Genomic DNA, 20,115 nt, shown 5'->3' on the forward strand with positions numbered 1-20,115 from the left:
GCAGTCTCCTACCTGCAAGATCAGGGCTACAATGCCCAAACTACAAGTGAATATAGACTTAGGTTTGAATTGATGAAAGAATGCAAAAAAAAGTATAGTCCGTGTCATTCCTATTCTCACTTGGGTGAATACTTGAGATTTTTTCTGTTCTTGAGCATCCCCTGATCAGATACCTGAAAGTCAAAACACTCACACGGAAAACTATTCGGACATGTAATACACCAGTGTCACTGCTGATCCCTTAATGATTGTTACACCCTCTTAGAGAACCCTAGACTTAAATTAGAGGCAGTGGGTGATAGAGCTCTGAACTTGAAGTCCAAGAACCTGATTAGGGTTCAAACTCAGCTGTCAATTAATAGTATGACCGTAGGCAAACCATTTCATGTTGTGAGCCTCTTTCTTCACCGATGTAATGAGAGGATCAAAGAATGATCTATAAGGACTCTTACATAAAAGCAGCTGGAAAATTTGTCTACATAGGCCAACAACTTCATCCAAAGCAATCTTTTTATTTCTCTAAGACTGAAATAGCCCATGCCCTCCAATCTCAGTTCCTTGAACACAGTAATGCCAAGGCCTTCAGGAGATGCTAGAATGGTAGCAGGAGTCCAGTGTGACCCACCTACATGTCAAAATCCATTGGCGCTACATAGTATTATAAATTAACCAAGAAATTAATAACATGAGTACAAATTTATAGAAATTTATCAATATGACAACTTAAAGGATGCGTATCTTTTACATATTGGCTAAACTCACAATAGTCTAAAGAATTAAAATAGACTTATGAGACATCCATTAAAGTTGTTTTTGCATTTCTAATTAAATTTTCTCCAATTATTTTTTGAGGATTACTTGTATGGAGCATAGATACTATTCAAAATGCCATTTATTCAGGGAAATCTATCATGAAGGAGTGGTTCTCAAATTGTAATGTGTTCACAAATCATCCAGAGACCTCAGAAAACAGAGATTCTGATTAAGTAGGTCTAGAGTTGGGCCTGATAGTCTGTATTTCTAACAAGTTCCCAAGCAATGCTGATCCTTCTAGTCCATGCACTGTACTTGCAATAGCAAGGACAAGCACTGATTCTAAACTTTGGATGTACATTAAATTCACTTAGGGAAATGTAAGAAAATGCTAGAGTCTGAATTTCACCTCCAGAGATACTAATCTAATTAATTTACTAATTTAGTTTTGGGAGATAGACTGGACATAGGATTTTAAAAAGCTTTCCAGTTGATTCAAACAGGCAGCTAACTTTAAGAGCCACTGGTGTATAGGTAATGACAAATAAAAGTATTAGAAAAGTAGGGACCTACTTGGTGTAAAAGAAGAAGGAAATTAATTAATTGCTTAAAAGTAAGCATTCCTGAACAATAATGATTTCATGTGTGAGGGTTAAGTTTCCCTCACAGGTCCTATCTCCTAATTGGCAGGTAAAATTCAATTTACAAATAAGCAAATATCACTAGATGGGCCTCAACTCCTAATCAAATCCCCACCCTGGTCTTTTTTTTATTATGCAGCAGCTGCAGAGACACAAACATAGCTTATACAACCAATTTCTCTTTTCTCCCTACAGTTTGCTGGACGGCAGGAGAGAAAAAGGAGATCAGAGTCCTGTAGAAATGCCAATGCCTTAATTCTGCACATTTCCCCTTAGTCATTCCTCTGGGTCGATCATGAAACCATTTGTCCTACCAGTTGCTGTTGCAGCTTCACTGCCATCTTCATTTATTTCAAAAAAAATGTGTTGCATGACCTGGGAAACAAACACTTCAGCTGAATCTGTTGGAAAATAGGAAAGTGTATTTAAGGATTAGAACTCAGACCCATCACTTATTGCATCCCATATTATATCACATTATCAAAAGAATAAAGAACAGAAAAAACAACAACAACAACAAATTCTTCCCAAGTTAGTTAATTTGCTAGAGGTGGAAGGTAGTTTAGCTCTTGCAGAAATGATACAGAGACCCGTAGAGAAAGATCAAGTTTAGCCCGGATACAAAGGCAGAGATAGAAGGGGATAAGCCTCAAATCAGGTATCCCACTAAGTGAAATATCTGTATGGACAGAAGGTTTTGCCCCCCTTAGCTACGGTCCACAGACAAGATGAAAAAGGCTTTACAGATTTGAATTAATCCCACCTATGTATTCAACCTCAAAGCCAACTTGCCTTTCAAATTCTGTATTCAGTTTTGATCTGACTTTAAAACAAAATTTACTTTCTTTCAAGACTGGTGAGGCTATGAAAGTCTAAAGAGCTTTTTTGTCATCTGTTACAAAATCACTTCAGAGCCATGCTTTAAAACCTGTCAAATTTCTCAGTGTAAGATAGTGTCTTACAACATTCTGTTCCGGTGTGGATACAAGCTGAGAGAACATGCCCCTCTTCTCCCCTTGGTGGAACTGATGTGTGTGTGAAGCGTTTCTGATCCTGTGACCCGCAGGGATAGTCTTCTTGAGAAGGGGGAAGTGAAGCCATGAGTTCAGAAGCCATCAGCCATTCCCGCTGTGTCAGGACCACTTAGATCTGACAGTGTTCCTCAAAGAGACAACGGAAGCATGGTCTTGGGTTCAGTGGTGGCCAGAAAGTAGAGGAAGGACGATGGGCCTTGAAACTTGAAGAGGAAGGAGAAAAAGGAGCTTTGTTTCTCTTGGGAGAGAAACCTGATGTGATCAGACGGGCTCCACCAAAACCACCAGATTTACAAGGATTCGGGTAGCAATACCTTATAGTAAAGGGGACCCAGCTCTGGCAGCTGACCGACTAGTAAAGCCCATCAGGCAAGATAAAGAGATGTCATAGAAGGGACTTTTGCACAAAAAATGGCTTCCTAAAAATAAATTCCAAATTGCTTGTCATCACTCTATCTGGGCCCCTGAATACCTCTTATCTGCATCTGTTACCCTCCTCTCCTCATCTAGTAGCTCCAGCTCATCATCAAGCACCAAGGCCATAGCCCTAACTCTCCTTCTACTTAAAACCCCCTTCCCCAGAACTTTCCCTGACTGGCTCTGTCGTTCTTTAGGTCCCAACAAAAATGTTACTTCCCACCCTAACTCTGCCTTCATCTGACCTAATCGCTATTTATTCCATGATATTTTAGTTAATTTACAGCATCCATCACCTCAGCATTTCATTAACTAATTGCTTATTAATTATTCATCAGCAGATGTATACTTCACTAGAAGCAGAACTCCGTCCATTTTATGCATCCCTACAGAACTGCCTGGCATGTGGTTGGCTTACAATAAATATTATCAAACAAATAAACCATGGGTATGAATATGTCCAATGATAGAAACATATAAGATGGAGAAGAGGGGACATGCACATCTTGAAATACAAGAGAATGATCTGGTACAGGATCAGGCAAGTAAGCATGCTCTTTCCTGAGGGCTGCCTAGAGTAAATCAGGATTCACATATGGAATCCAGAGAAGATGACCTAGAGACCCATATCAAGCCATGAGTGAAGAACAAAAAGCACATTAGGGTGCAGCGGAGAATTTCACCCAGTTTAGCACTGGTACCAGGTCAAGTGACTCCATGGCCCTCAGATTAAGTCTCTGGTCTCATGTATCCTGTCTTACCACAAATAAAGCCTGATTTTTGGAAAAGAATGGGACCTGACAGAGAATAGACGAGAACAAGGAAACTAGACTCCATAAAGTCACTGATTTCTTCACGTTTGTAATAATTTTCCTCCTTTTCTATGAAAATTCCAAGAATGTCTCTGTCAAGTTAAGAGCACAAGAAGCCTTCTACAGCTTTGCTAGAAGATGTCCAAGTAAATAGTAATGTGCCATTGCCCCACTTGGCTTTTTGGTGTTTTTGTTTTTGTTTTTTTACCATTTACTTAGTATCTATTATGTGCCACATGTTGGACAAAGTGGTTTACATACATTCTTTCATTTATTTTCACCATTACGATGTATTATCTCATTTTACAAATTAGAAAGTTGAGGCTCAGGCAGCTTAAAGGTTTTACTAAAGGTAACACAAGAAGTAATAGCACTGTGAAGTCAAATATTCATCTCCAAGTTTCCGAAAGTGACTTCCGGAAAACATTTCATTCAAAGCTTGTGAATTAGGTAAGTGTAAGATGGTAGGTCTTGTGTAAATATCCCACAGCACTAGTGTCGGACTGGCTCACGGTAGCTTTAGTGAATGTTTACTGCAGAAGTGAGAAGTGGGGAGAGCAGGGAACTTACTGTTCTCCTAATGACCAGATATAGCGCCAGTGATGGCTCTGGCTATTTTATTTCCAGCAGTAAATTAGAACCAAAGTAGTGAAAGCAACTCAAATCGGCAACTCTCCCAGGAGGGAAAGAGCAGAAAAGGTTGGATGTTTGTTTTTCTCTGTTTAAAGTTATTCTCTTGCACAAATGCTTTTAGAAAGCATTTTGGAGGTATTTTCATGATAAATCTGCCTATAAGAGGAGATTTTATAGAAGTCACAAATTGTTGGGAATTCGTACATTGAGTGACTGTTGGAAAAGTCTGATGTACAGCAAGTGAGCCTCTGAAGGCCAGAAAGAAGGCTAAAGGGGAGAGGTGCTTGAGGTTGGTGAGGTGGCTGTGCTCCAGGGCACACATAGATAGCCTGCCGTGGCAGTATTTAACGTTGACAGCCTCATTCCTGATTGCTGATGAAATTGTCAGAGAAGTCAGATCTGTCAGTGTGAGAACAAGTAGCTAAATTATGTGTGAAGCTAATAATGAACATCTGTCACCAGTGTACCCCACCCACCTCCTCCACCAGGAAAGCTCATTCATTCTATTCATTTACCCACGTAATTGATGAGTGAATGAATTAATGAATACTTCTCCAAAGCTCAGATATTTACATAGGAATACACAATATTTCCATGTTATGATACAAAACCCCATCAGACAGACAGGCTTGTCTTTTTTTTCTTTTTTTTTTTTTTTTTGGCCTTTTAATAAAACAGAGGACTGAATTTAAAAGAGGGTAAAAAAACTTGGGGTGAATTGGCCCTCTTTGTCTTTAGTTAGATATTTTTATTATTTTATTATTCTTTATCTTTAGTTAGATATTTTTGAACCACCGGTATTGCCAAGACAAGAAAAAAATAAATAAAAGATTGTCTAAGGCTTTGTTGTGTGAGTGAGCATCTTAGCCATGTGCCGTTTCCCAGGTGTGAGTTAGCATAAAAGCTCCATCTCCTCAGATGTGTTGTTAGTCTCAAGCTAAATCTGCAAGCTGTGGCATTACAATTTCTACATTGTGTTCGTCATCCAGCAGCTTGTGGATGCCTATTTCATGGGCTCCAGTATTACCAAATTAACATTTGCAAATTGGTTTATAAGAGTTTTATTAGCTCCGTGTAGATGAGAGTCTCAAAGTCGTAATCCCATTATTCAGATAAGGAAATCCAAACAGGGCTGAAATAAAAGCCCATATAATACTTTACCTACATAGTTTTATTACAAGCATGGTTAGAAGGCTTATCTAACATTCTGAAATGCTTTCTGACTTTCATTAAGGAAAATGACTTAAATGCAAAATAAAGTGCTTGTTTACAGACAGCGCAACATGACTGTGACATTTAGTCACTGTGTGTGTATGTATTTTCTGGGGCCAAATGCTCTTTCAGATCAGTCCGTTAGCAGTTACTAAGAAAGCATATTAACATAATAATATAAGAATTATTTATCACACTACCTGTTATTCCAGAAAGGTCACAGCCACCACTAAATATCTCGGTCATATTCAAAGAATACAAAGCTTCTTTGAAGTCTAATTTTTGTTCTACTTTAAATCTGTTAAAAAAAAAAATGAAGAGGAAAAGTCTTGAAAAACTGTATAACATATGCTACCAAAATGTTTTCCACAAAATGGATGACTTGGAAGAGATTATAATGTGAAATCTTTTGTTTTCATTAGACCAATTACATTTCCCCCAGCTCCACTGAGCAGTTTCTGAAGTTGCTAATAACTGGCTTCCCAGATAAATGGTTGGTGGGAAGGGGGGAGAAAATACTACATTTTTTGAAGTTATAATTATCTAACAAAACAGGGTGAGAGTTCTAAGTTTTCAATTGCTTGGCTCCTTCCCTAGAAAAGTAAAGTTTCCCTCCAGTAACTGTATGCACTCTGTTTTTCACACCATCAAAAATGGTCCCTGGCATACTTCCAAAATACTATGGAAGGAGAAGAGGAGCCACCACCCTTGGATTGTTGGCTACTGAAGCACAGAGAGACATTAATAATCTATTATCCTTCCCATCCATTGTCACAAGTGATGTGACTTCCTTCTATTTATGGACACACCTAATATCTTCCCAAAAGGTTCTATAAAAGGGGTAAGAGATAGAAAGGGAACTAAATGTCTTTAAATAAAATAAAAGATAGGGCAGCCTGGGTGGCTCAGCGGCTCCTTCAGCCCATGGCCTGATCCTGGAGACCCGGGATCGAGTCCCACATCGGGCTCCCTGCATGGATCCTGCTTCTCCCTCTGCCTGTGCCTGTGTCTCTGCCTCTCTCTCTCTCTCTCTCTCTCTGTGTGTGTGTCTCTCATGAATAAATAAATAAAATCTTAAAAAAAAAGATTAGAGTCATTACCAAAAACGAACTCTATTTAAAAAAAATAAAAGATAAAAAATTATAGGAGGGGGAAAAATTGCTGGCCACTACTTCCTATGCAGGGCCCTAAGTTAGCACTGTAGGTTCCATTCAAATCATCAAACCTCAATTTATCTGATGTGAAGACTCTAACCAAAGAATCTCATAGTCTCACAGGCTGATCTGTGATTCCAAGTTAACAGAACACTGACTCTCACTTTACCATTTCACTAAAAAAGAAGAAAAAAAGAAAAGCTAGTACTTCCTGAGTCTATAGAAGCCAGAAACATCGACATGCATTTTAAAACCAGGTTGGACCTTTATGAAAGAAAAGAACAAAAAAAAAAAAAAAAAAAAAAAGAAAAGAACAAGGAATTCTGTATATTTCTTCCATCAGTGAAATTCCAGGACAAGTCCTGCCTAAGGAGCTCAGCCTGAACTGTTGAGCCTTTGCCCCTGTGCTCTCCAGTTTGGATACAGGCAAGGCTGGTCGAGAACAGGATCCTTGCTTAGCTAATAGGCAGGCCCATACCCAGGGCTGGAAATCAGCTTGAGCAATCAGTCCAATTAGATTACTGTTTTAGTTGCCAAATACTGAACAAGTTTTTTAATTATAATTCTTCAGAAAAATGAACATGCTATGGCAGAAATGTACAGGGCCTGAATTATATCTTGGTAAAATATTATGTACTTTTGGAAAATATTAACTTATGCAGAGCCCCAAGGGTGGCCACAACATGGGCATTAAAATCTACCGATAATGAAAATAGCTTGTTTTATGCCACTGCTTTCAACTTCTTTCTTTCCACTTCCAGCTAAGAAAGATAATATGCAGCCTGATGGTTTTGAAATCTTTTCATTTTTTTTCCTGTTTTTATTACCACACTCCTTTTAACAACTAAATGGAGTGTAGGCATCTAAAAGGTGGAAAATAAATGTTCTAGTTCACCTAAAAACTGGCTATTTTTAGCATAATAGTTTTAGGATAATGGCAAGAATCCTGCAAGACTTATTACAACTTTTAATAATGCCTAATTATTGGTGGAGACTCATTTAAGCTACAGTCCTGCTCATAATATAGTCCAATGAAACCTACAGCAATAGAAACTTATTCAACCATTTAATAAAAGTATAATCTACAGCCAATTACTAATTATCCATAATTACTGGAGTCATGAATAGCCAGGTGTGAAGTAGCACTTCCATGTGTTAGACACTTAATAGAGATTACAATTTCTAATCTTCACAAAAACCTGAGGAAGTTAGCATTATTCCCATTAATTAAGAAGGTGGAGGATTGAAGAGGTTGATTTCCAGTCTCAAGTTTAAGATAAACCACAAGGCTGGTATTCAAACTCAGGTCCATTCCAAGTCAGTGTGCTAACCCACATTGCCTTCTAATCAAAATATAATTTGAAATCATAATCTCAATAAATATATATACAGTGTTAATTATGTGCCTCTTGCAAATTATGTGAGTCTTAATGTTTAGATGTGGTTCATTTCCCCCTTTTCTTGACCTTCATCTAAAATTGTCAAAAGAATACATCTAAAGATAAAAGAATAAGCAGCAAAAAGACTGAATAGACAATTAACAATTAAGTAATCATAAAATGAGTGTTTTCGCATATGTAAACATTAACTTTTGTCAAATTACTGCCATACAGAACCACTGGGTTTAAAGGGGCTCAGCACAGACAACAGGTGCAGAAAATGAAGAAAACAATTCAGAATTTCCATTTTTTTTAAAGATTTTATTTATTTATTCATGAGAGACACACAGAGAGAGAGAGGCAGAGACACAGGCAGAGGGAGAAGCAGGCTCCACGCAGGGAGCCAAACGTGGGACTCGATCCCAGGTCTCCAGAATCACGCCCTGTGCCAAAGGCGGCGCTAAACCACTGAGCCACCCAGGCTGCCCTAGAATTTCCATTTTAAGATGAATCCACTCCTGGTCTGCAGGCCCTATTGTGGATTGGTGGTGTCCCTTCCTTCCCCCTTATACTAAAGACTCTTGTTTATTGACAAAAAGTCTTGGATGGGTCTCCTTGGGGTCCCTATCCTTAATACTTAGAATCCCGGTTTTGATACAGTGGGCTTGAGTCATCCTTGAAATGTTCAGGTTGCCAATCAAACCAAATCTTAGGTCTGCCCATGAGGATAAAAATGTGACACAATCCTTGACAGTGGCAGACCTAGACTATTATATGAGTACATGGTAGTTTTTGTCACTTTCTGACCAATCACCTAGACTGTGTGTGTGTGTGTGTGTGTGTGTGTGTGTGTGCGCACGTGTGTATCTATGTAGGAAAAACTCTGTTAGCCTCAAGGGGTGAACTAAAAATGCTTTCTGTCACATACAAAACATATCTGGACACTGTTTAATGTAAACTCGATTCCAATTTGGATTAGTATCCAATAGGTTAAAGTATGTGAACATTTTGTAATCCCTCCAGCAGCTGGTCATGGCATTTCTATTCTCATATTCAGCTTCATTTACCACTTTCTCTCACCCATAACACTAACATTCACCGGTTTAGAGATCCAAACGTGGCCAAACCTGGGACTGATGTCTAACCCAGCAAGAACATATTTCATGTCCTACAGAAGGTGATGTCTCTTTTCCAAAGACTCCATCATCCACATGCCTCGCTGCTCATAGTGTCATTGACATTTGCTCTGTTCTGTGCTCCCCCTCGTGCCTGCTATATTACACCTGTTTTCTGACTCTTGCAATGTTGGCTCTGCCATATGTTCGCTGTGTAACCACAGGCAAGATAGCTACCTGTCTGTCTCTCAACTGTAATGTGTATATAGAAACTGATCTCTGTCAAATTTATCTTGAGGATTAACTGAGGTATGGTAAAGAGGTGCATCTAGGACAGTGTTGGCACTATATTAGATGTTCAGCATGTGCAAAACTGAGTGAAATAATAATAATATTAAGAACAAGAGATAATATCGAATACTAAAGTCTTATCAACATGACTTCATATTAACTCTCACAATAACTCTGAGGCATTTATTATCATTGTCCCATTTAACAATAAAAGAAAAATCTTAGGTAAGCTAATTAAAGTTACGTAGTAAAAAGGTGGCAAAGCTCTCTGTCTTCAGTATTATGTTCTATTTTCCATGATCTTGTTTCAACACTTGTTAAAGATACTATGAGATGCCACATCAGTCAATATTTTTTTAAAATGGTACCTCTCAGAAAGACCATGGCTATTGTTTAGTTATTACTATACTTTTTAATAGAACTCTAGTATTTAACAGTTTAAAGTCCAAGACCACCAAAAATTCATTGACCACTATGAAGCCTCTCCCAAGGAAAATATATGTAAGACCTTCTATACATTAACTCGCTAATAGTTTCAAGGGTTTCGAGGACTCTCTGAAGTCTACCACAGAACTCTCTAGAAGTCTAGGGTGCACATCTAAGGACTGCTACAAAAGAATAAGAAATCACTGTCTTCTCATTTTCTTAGTATGTCAAATTTAGAAACTCCAATCTATTTCTTCATAACCCATATCTCATTAGTCAATACTCCAATAATCTTTCTATTTCACCAGTTCCTTACTATCCCCAGTGAGCCTGTCCCCTTTAAACACTACCCACTTTGTGCCAAATTATTGCAGTGGTTTCTTAACTGAACTTTTGGGCTCCTGTCTTTCTCTCTTCAACACATCTTGAACACCAAAAGTCTTCAGATTAGAGCAACAATTGTTCAGTGAACAACTGCTATTTTTCAGATGCATCCTTTGTGCTGGTGTCACAGAAATGAAATATGCATAGCTCTAACCTCAAGAAGTTTTTTGTCCATTGAGGAAGATGAAATAATAATATAACTGCTAGGCAGAAATAAACACAAGGTACAAGGAAAAGTTTCCTCAGTAGGGAAAAGGGAAGATGTAGTGTTATCTTGGTTGGAAAGATCAGAAAAGCTTTCTAAAACCTGAACTTGGTTTTAAGGACTAAGAGAAGTCATCCAGAAGAGTGAGGATAGTGGTTGGAAGTGGGGAAAAGATTCAGATAAGTTATCTAGCATGAACAAAGGCATTGTAACTACCAAATATATCTCTCTAAAACACAGCCTTAATCACTCCACTATCCTACTTGGAAGTTTTCAACAATTCCCCTTTCTGTATGGGACTTAACCCTCTTGATTCTTTCAAAGCCCAGTTCAAGTTCTTCCTCTTCCATAAATCCTTTGTTTACAGTCCAGTTTCTGGTTCTCCCTGTCTCTTGTCTTTTTTCATGAATCTTCTAGTACTTACTAATTGTAACTTTCTTTTAATATTTACTGTCTAGTGCTGTATATTGTTAGTAAATTTTTGTGCAAATCTTACACCACTCCATCTAACTGGTAACCATCTTATCAGTAGGCAGCATGTCTATCACTTTGCATCTGTTTCAGTTCCTTGTCCATAGCAGGGCCCAGTCAATCTGTGCTTTTGAAAAGGAGATAAAATTTCTAGGAAGTAGCAAACCAATAAGAGCATAAAGCTGTAAGACAGTAGACATAAGACCTAATTCTTTCTCCCAAAACTTAGCTAAATGGTGATCAATTCACTTTTTGAGCAACACAGTTCCCTTCTTTTTAAATGCAAGTCATCCAAGTCAGACTGTAGAACCATAATATTTAGTATTAAAATACTTTAAATGGGGATGCCTGAGTGGCTCAGCGGTTGAGCGTCTGCCTTTGGCTCAGGGCGTGATCTAGAGTCCGGGGATCGAGTCCCACATTGGGCTCCCTGCAAGGAGTCTGCTTCTCCCTCTGCCTATGTCTCTGTTTCTCTCTGTGTGTCTCTCATGAATAAATAAATAAAAATCTCAAAAATAAATAAATAAATAAATAAATACTTTTTAAAGTGCTATGTGAATGAAAGTTACTTCATTTGCCTTATTTGTATGTATTAAATAATTACTTTTGCCCATACACATAATCATAAAAACATATTCTCAGAGAGTTTTTCCTATAGAGAAGATATGATATATAGAAAGTGCGTGTCATACTCTTCAACATGAAGAACTTTGACTACTAAGATGTTTGTAAGATTTCATATCACATTTAGACAAAGTAACATGATTATTTTTTAGCTGCTAACACAAGTAATGTCCAAAATTAGATAGCTGGTATGCTATAAATAATAAACACTAGAAAGCACTCTAGTATTTTTAGATTATACTCTATCTTATTGGCCTTAATTCTAAACTAGTCCTACATCAAAGGGAAAGGAGAGATGTTTCTTAAATAGTAACAACTATAATCTAAATAGTCACTCACATGTTCCTTCCTAGTGTTACTAATACAGAAGCATTCTTATGATTAATTTTTCTCTCTTTGGCATGAATTACAGTTTGCTACCAAAGAGGCTTTTTGTTGTACATTAACAGAATTTAGCATAGTTGGGGTTACAGATTGAATGGGGCCCCCTGCCCCAAATTCATTTATCAAAGCCCTATCTCTCAGTACCTCATAATGAGACTTATTTGGAAATAGGATCATTGAAGATGTGATTAGTTAGGTCAAGGTCATAATGGAATAGAGGATGACCTTAATCCAATATGATTAGTGTCCTCATAAGAAAGGAGAACGCCATGTGAATACGGATGGCTACATGGCAACAGAGGCAAAGACTCGAGTGGTGCATCTACAAGCAGAAGACAAAAGATGGTAGATCACCACCAGAAGCTGAGCAGAGGCAAGGAAGGATTCCACACAGTCTCAGAGAGAATGGCCCTGCTGACATCTTGATTTTGGATTTCTAGCCTCCAGAACTGTATTTTGAGAGAATGGATTTCTCTTATTTTAAATCCTAGGAAACTAACCCAGCTGATTAAACTGTTCGATCTTACCAAAATCTCATTTAGTTATCAATTTGAAAGCATAATGCATTCATCCAGATATAAAAGAACCACAGAATTGAGAAATAAAACCTAAAATTGTCAGTCCACTCTAAAGTATTTACACCACCTATGTAGTTTTCCCTCTCTGTACTGAATGAGGATTTTAAATGGGCATTTTCTGTTGTAAGGAAATTATTCATTATGGAGAAATATACTTCAGAACTTTCAATCCATGGTCTTACTGCTCGGGAAACATAATTCAATAAATGTGTCCTGATGGACTAAAATTGTTTGTGAACTTAACACATAAGCAAATCCTTCCTTTGATAAATTGGAAGATTTTTCCTTTTGTGAAAAGTGAATGAATACATTTTAAATATAACGTTGTGTTAATGGGATTAAATAATTGATAAAAAAAAAGATTTCAGTCTTGTGAATTTAAAAATCTCATTTTTATTTCCCTAAAGAGGTTTCCAAGAAAATGGTTGATGTCTCGTCTTTCATTATGCTACGTGTATGCAAAAGTTTCATCAGGATCTTCACAAGGAATGAATTAAAGTGTGATTGGAAAGTTGAATTCTGATTTTTGAGGTATTTAAAGTTAGATAAAAGTAAATAACATGGAATTGTTTTCTTTGAAAATATTTGTATAATTTAATCCAACAGTATTCATTTAGCACACTCTATGTGCCATGGAATGTCCTAGGTATGGTGGAAACCAAAAGAAGGAGACATAACCCCCTATTCCAGAGCTCACATCTTAATAGGATAGACAAGAATGTGATCAAGAGATAGAAATGTAAAAAGTGCCATAATATAAATTTGTATAAAGTGTTCTAGAAATAAAGATAAAGAATGATTTTAACTGAGCATGTTGGGGGAAATGTACACTGAAGAGTTAATTGCGAGAGGACATTGAAAGATGAATGAGAATTTACTGGCTAAATACCATGGAGAAGGAAGGGCCTGCCAGACAGAGGGATAGGCATTAGAGACACTGAGAAGTCACAGAAGACTTTCTACTTTGGGGCTGCTGGGCAGTGATCTTAACAAAAGTAGAAAAATAGCCATCACTTTATTAGAACCTTCTATTTGCTAAATTTTGTGCTATGAATAGAAGTATGTAATGAGGTACTGTAATTGAAACTGCCACCAATTTTTTAAAAAATCTTTGGTGCCTGGAATCTGTTTGAGAAAAGGGAGGACAACTGCCAATTAATATTTCTGTTTTTGTATCACTGAAGATTCAAATTCACCTTTAAGACAAAGCATTCTTTTGTTTGGGAAAAGCAACAGGATGAACTTTTTATTATGTATATAGAACCAGTGGGATGGAGATAGTGAAGTTTGAAATGATGAAGGTATAATTTATTCTACATGATATGAAAATGTTTCCACTGAGGGTCAAAATCTGCTGCTATAGATTCTTATCATACTTAAAGGCCAGAAAATCTCTGTTACCTTCTGTCTGTGATGGAAAAAGTTGGAGGACTCTGGATGCTGGGTAGGAGGAGGTCAGAAAATACTGGGTGAGGATGGGTTCTGCTACCAGGACAGCAACGGACAAGGGAAGGCTCCCTGGTGACAATGACCTATACTTCAGAAATACCCAGCCCTGGCACATGGTTTTTAAATTACTTTCCACCTTATAAACCCCTTTTATTAATATAAAGCTTTCAGTAAAATTTGGTTAAACATTGAAGTTGTTCTTACTCCTAGTAGTTTGCCAAGGGCTACTTCAACAAATTACCATGAACCAGGTGGCTTAAATAACAGAACTTTATTGTCTCAAAGTTGTAGAGATTAGAGGTCTAAAATTAAGGCGTGGGTAGCCCTGGTTCCTTCTGAGGACAGTGAGGGAGAGGTGTGTTCCACGCCTCTCTCTTTGGCCTGTAGATGGCCATCTTCTTCCTCTGTCTCTTTCTGCTATGTGTATCTCTGTATCCAACTTTCTCCTTTTTGTAAGGACTCTAGCCGTGTTGGATGGGGGCCACCCTAATGACTTTACTAACTTGATTACCTCTGTAAAGACTCTGTCTCCAAAAAAGGTCATATTTTGGGGTGCTGGGAGCTAGGATTTCAACATATGAATTGGGAGGGACATAATTCAACCCAGAACTGTTTTTCTTGGAGAAATTAAGAGAGAAGTCTGTGTCCATACTATGAGAGAAGTTGTATGAGCAGTGTGACCACAGTTTAGAAAAACTGATAATAAGGTCAAACAGTTTGGAAAAGCTGTAGTAGTGCAGTAGCCTGGATGGATTTGTGTGCTGTGCAACATTCTTGTGGAGATTCTTAAAATTCCCCTGAAGAAGGGAATTCTGGCAAAAGCCCATATTTCCTGCTCCCAACTGAGTTTGGGACTTACACATTATCATCTAGGCAATTTGTTAATTAGGCTGATGATGCTGGGGCCACCTCGGCTATAAGTATCATTATTTCAATATTATACTCATAAAACCACAGCTCAAGACAGTCTAGTGACTCTCCTAAAACCCCATTGCTAGTACCTGGCATGCACAATTTTCAAACTCAGTGGTTTTTGGCCCCAAATAGAGATCTTTCCAAAGGAGAAAGAGAGAAAAATAAATTTGAAAATAAACAAGTTAATCCCCCAATTGTTATCTATTAGAAAATAAACTGTCATATCATTTTATCTCCAATGTTTCATATGTAGTAGGAACAAAAAAAAAAAAAAACAAAAACAAACAAACAAACAAAAAACACCACCATCAGCAACAACAAAAACACCTCTTTAAATGACTGAATAACATCCAGGTAGAGTTCTACAGGTGCTAGGGAACTGGACAAGAGGTTGGAGGAGAGAATCAGATTTTAGAGACATGAAGAATAAGGGGCAAATAAAAGGAAGAAGAAGAAAATTCTGAAGACAAGATTTTGGTAAACATTAGTTGGGAACAGAAAGAAGAGAATGTAAGTCAGGGAGAAGGAAAATTTTACAGAGGAGAGAAAAATAAACAGAAGTAAGTAGTGCCCTAGGGGCCAAAGAATGTAAGATTTTCAAGAAAAAGGGGATGGTTAATAGTATTAGGATCAAGAACCCAGAGTTAGGGTGAGAATAGGATATCTCCTTTTCCAGGATGTCAAGGAAGGTAAAGGAAGAGCAGATCATCAAAGATGTACATAAATTTTTGAGTTCCTGGGTGGCTCAGTCAGTTAAGCATTTGCCTTGGGCTTGGGTCATGATCTCAGGGTCCTGGAATTGAGTCCCACATCAGGCTCCCTCCTTAGTGGGGAGTTTGCTTCTCCCTCTCCCTCTGCCCCTCCCCCCGTTCATTGTCTGTCTGTCTCTCCCTCTCTCCTCTCTCTTTCTCAAATAAATAAATAAAATCTTTTAAGAAAAAAGATGTATTCAAATTTTGGGGTGAAGGGTAGTGAGGAAAGTTTCCTTAATGATGTGTTTTCTCTAAGGACCAGAAGCTGAGACACATGTTGAGAGTAAGAGAAATCAATATAAAGTAGCCCCTGAGGAATAGAAACCAAGTTTTGGTGTAGTGTATGTGAGTATTAAAAAAGAAAGTTCTTTGAAGAGAAACAATGAGCTCCCAGCGCCAGCCTCAATGAGGCCAGAAGGGACTGTTTTCTGGGTTTTTACTTAACAAAATCAATAGTCGGGGAGCGGGGAGTGGCTTGAGGAATAGTTTGGGGGTTGAGGATGATTGGGGAGAAATTAAAGCAGGATAAAGACCAACTAACAAAAAGCATTAAAGATACTGGGTGAGAATAAGATTGAAATGACTGATTGGATCCCAGCTAAAGTGGAAAAGAAAGGAAAAGCTAAGAGGTTTACGAGACAAAAGGCCTAGAAGAAGGATGCACAGACCATGCTGGCCTTGAGGAGTTTGCAGGAAAATTTAGAAATGAAAGGACTGAATATCATCTATCAAACATCTGCCTCTTTTAAAAAGCTGAGGCAGAGGGTGAATTGAGTTATAGGGGCACAACTTACTCTGGAGTTTCTCCTACCGGCTAGAAGCGTGATATTAAGAAATTAGTGTCTATGATTATTATTTCCTGAGGTAAGCCTTCGCAATTTCCATTTTGTCTTAACTATTTAAACCTGGCCAAAAGATTCCCTATTTGTCATTCAATGGCTATTAGAGCACCAGCTGTCAACAGTGATTTAACATATCTTTTAATTGTCTGATATCATAAGTGTTTGGGGGGGTGTTTTATTTTCCTTAAATGTAACAGAAGATAGATATTTTCGAATTCCAATTAGGAAAAAAAATAGAGAAAGATAAATTGTATAATAAAAAAATAAAAAAATTCCTTTTCATCTTGGTATTTTAGCTTGAAGACTTGCATTTCTTCATCTATTTCGGGGAATATTGAGCACTTAAATTCAGTGCTCCTCATGGCAAAGCAATACTGCCAATGTTCAGGCTTGCCTTTGTATCCATAAAGTGGAGCTATATTTCCAAATGCATTTTTCTTCTCATCAATAGCCTATTCAAATATTTGTTATCTTTCAGCCAGCTATTCAAATGCCTCCATGAGTGAAAACATAAGAACCAAATAATAAAATGACATTACCAACCTAGGGAGGCTTACTTCCACTTCCTCTTCTTGCATCTCAGAGAACCATTTTAGGATTTGATGAGCAGTGATTCGCTTTTCCATTTCTTCTATGTTCACGTCCTCTGCGGGAAGAATGATGATTAAACTAAACCCGTCACCTTTATAAGGCAATTCCAAAACCTGGTAGTTCATGGAGGGCTCAGAAAAATAACCTGGAACAGAGAAAGAAAATATTAAATAAATATTCTTGGCAATTCCCCAAATCATGCTTCGGAGAGTGATTTTTCATATTACCGTATTTTGTTCTCAGAAGAGCCTTCATCATTGGAATTTTGACTGCTGCACCATCTTTCTTAGTAAAATTCGTCAACTGTGTGTCCTCTTTTCTGAATTTCTGCTTCCAGTCACCCTTGAAATAAATAGCATTCACCAGGACAAGTCGAGTCAGAGGGCCAAAGTCTTCCCCTGAAAACATGTCTTTAATTTTCCCTGTGACGGGGGTGGAGGACGAAACAGGGAAACATGTGCAAGAGTGGTTCAGTGGGGCTGCTTTAAATAGAATTAAAACAAAAATTTCTTTTGCAGATCAGTTATAAACAGGGTGCTTTTTTTACCTAACCTTGGCAATTCTGACAGTAAAAAAGGGAGCACTCTCAAACATTTCACTTAGAAACAGGTACCAAGAGAATCTCACTAGGAAACAGGAGATACAAGATTGTCTTAGGCAAATCTGGACAGACCTACTAATAATGGACTCTCCAGCAAGAATATTTGTGTAAATCGTTTTTCAGTCAGAAAGAACAAGACCTGAATGTCTCTTCCTGCATATTTATTGATGTTTTTCAAACTTTGTCTCAAGTTTTTCCAGCAGGTCCATCAGAAGTAATAAGTTAATGGTACACCTTCTACTGGTGTAGTAATGGTAATGGTAAACCTCCTACTACTGTGGCTACCACCACTGCCCACTGGGAAAGGGACAAGAAAGGAGTTGCTAGCATGATTTTCTTCTTTTTAACAACCAGTCTGTTATTTCTATGTCCAATGGCTATTTCAGTTAAGAGATAAAAGCATGACCGAGCGCCATGGAACTGTCCAGGGATGTTCATTTTGAGTCCTGTTAATGATACTTACCTGCGAACGCCACTCAAACCATCCATCCCACATTTTCAACCATGCCCCCCTGTGTGAAACTTCCTATAAGGAATATGGTAGCACCTTATGCCATCATGATTTTTGTAGCAGAATAAATGAACAAGGAACCAAACTACTGTTAAGCTAGGATCTAATTTATGTTTGTTATTTCACAGACATTATTATCAAACCTTCAAATAACCTCTGAAACATTTTTAAAATATCCTCATTTTAGGTGAGGCATAGCTTAGAACTGGGTAGGATTTGAACTCTGATCTGAGTGACTTTAAGCCTGTGTTCTTTCTATGGTGTCTTTCCACAGTCACTGAAGAATTTTGGCTGGATTGTATTGCAATTAAAGTTGAAATCATCGTGTTTATGATAGGACTATCAACATTTATTATTAAACATTAACACATCCAACTAAGATGTGTTAATTATTTACAGTATATGTGGGAAAAAAGGCACTTGAAATTGACAGATCCAATTTTTACCTGGCCAAAGATATTATTTCTGCTGCCATAGGCTAAAAACCTATGCTTAAACAAAAATTATTATTAAAGGTTTTCCATTAAAAATTCTGTAAATGGGTGTCTCCCCCAAAAATTCTGTATGCTTTTCAAAGCAGCTTACAATTTCTCTCAGTTTTACAATTCAGAATTAATTTGAATAACAGGGCGGCAAAACAGGAGATCCCTCTGAGCCGTAGTTTAGTAGGAAAATATTCAACCATTCTTTACTTTAGGATATTAAAAACCGTGAATACAATGGCAAATAATGAGTGTATGAAAATGGGAAACTTTACCATCTGTTTTGCTTTCTACCCAGGTACTTATTGTCTCTGCAGAAGTCTTTGCATCCTGAAAATCCACCAGTTTTATGGCACTCTGAAAAAATTCCTTGTTGCTATGGAGATACTGTTCTTTCACAGTGAATCCTTCTTGAAGGTAGAGGGCATTGGCAAGATTAAATGTAAATTCTTGCTTTTTCTCTGAGATGGCAGAGAAAAATGACTTCAGCACAGAAAATTCTTCCCCTAAAAAATAATTATAATGTATACTGACATATTGAACAACATAAAAACAACAGCTTTTCAGCTTTGCTTCTAAGCGCTGATTCATATCACCATTTTTTGCACCCTTACGTATAACTAACGGTCCTTTCTGAGTTAGTATAAATATTTTAAGCATTTGTCTTCATAGAATATGCATTTTATAAAGAACTCAGTTTTTATATAGGAAGAAAGAATGTCCATGTAAATTTGAAATTTGTCAAAAACAAGAATGTGCATTTAAACAGGCTGAAGGAAATTCCCTTTTTATAGTCAAATTTAGCTCATTCTTACTTGTTGGAAATTTATCTTTAGAACCTCATTCTTTGCACAACATGTGATATTTATGGAAGGAGAATTCTAATGAATACTGATGGGGGTATGACAGTGATGAGCAATCCTTTTCAATATTGCTTTTATTCCAGCTTAAGAATTGCTCTCTTGTGAGCAATGGCACCTGTCCAAGTTGTGAAATTTATGAGGCAACCCCTATAAGCAGCTCTAGAGATGTGCAAGAATCAGAATTGCCTATTTCTTCAGGTTCACGAATGTATATACTTTGGCTGTCTACATGAACAATAAAGATCTTTAAACATGCCAACTATTACCACTAGCCAAATGATGCCACCAGAGTCAGCTAAAAATCACCACTGTCCTATTATGTATTGCTGGCTCATTCTGACTGCACTGTTGTTGGGAAGGTGTATGTGCCTAGGAGACAATTCAGCTTTGATCTTTGTTCAGGGGCTATTCATGACCGAAGGTGTCGATGTTTTTCATCCCCTTCTGGCTTAATCCTGGGACTCAGTCATTTTAAGTCTAGGAACTATATTTCAAATCAAAGTTTCACTCGGGGCCTTTGTTACATTTTGAGCTGAATATAAAAATGCCACTTTCATAACTTGAAAGTTGAGTATGTGCAATTAATCTTTATTGAA

At 37.5% G+C, this 20,115-nt stretch overlaps 1 protein-coding gene across 3 annotated transcripts in view; it reads right to left on the reverse strand.

Moving 5' to 3' along the window:
- Window positions 1-20,115, reverse strand: part of SERPINI2 (serpin family I member 2) — a 32,918-nt gene that overhangs the window by 6,126 nt on the left and 6,677 nt on the right. For 2 of the 3 annotated variants that reach the window (XM_025425483.3, XM_025425484.3), the window contains 5 exons: window positions 18,932-19,162; window positions 17,290-17,484; window positions 17,015-17,207; window positions 5,703-5,800; window positions 1,709-1,795 (listed from right to left, as the gene is read on the reverse strand). In XM_025425483.3, coding sequence (XP_025281268.2) covers window positions 1,709-1,795; window positions 5,703-5,800; window positions 17,015-17,207; window positions 17,290-17,484; window positions 18,932-19,162 — 804 coding nt within the window. The remainder of the gene's footprint in view (window positions 1-1,708; window positions 1,796-5,702; window positions 5,801-17,014; window positions 17,208-17,289; window positions 17,485-18,931; window positions 19,163-20,115) is intronic. The other variant, XM_035710406.2, reaches the window with a different exon arrangement.

This window comes from Canis lupus, chromosome 34, assembly GCF_003254725.2.
Source record: "Canis lupus dingo isolate Sandy chromosome 34, ASM325472v2, whole genome shotgun sequence".
Lineage (NCBI taxonomy): Eukaryota > Metazoa > Chordata > Mammalia > Carnivora > Canidae > Canis > Canis lupus.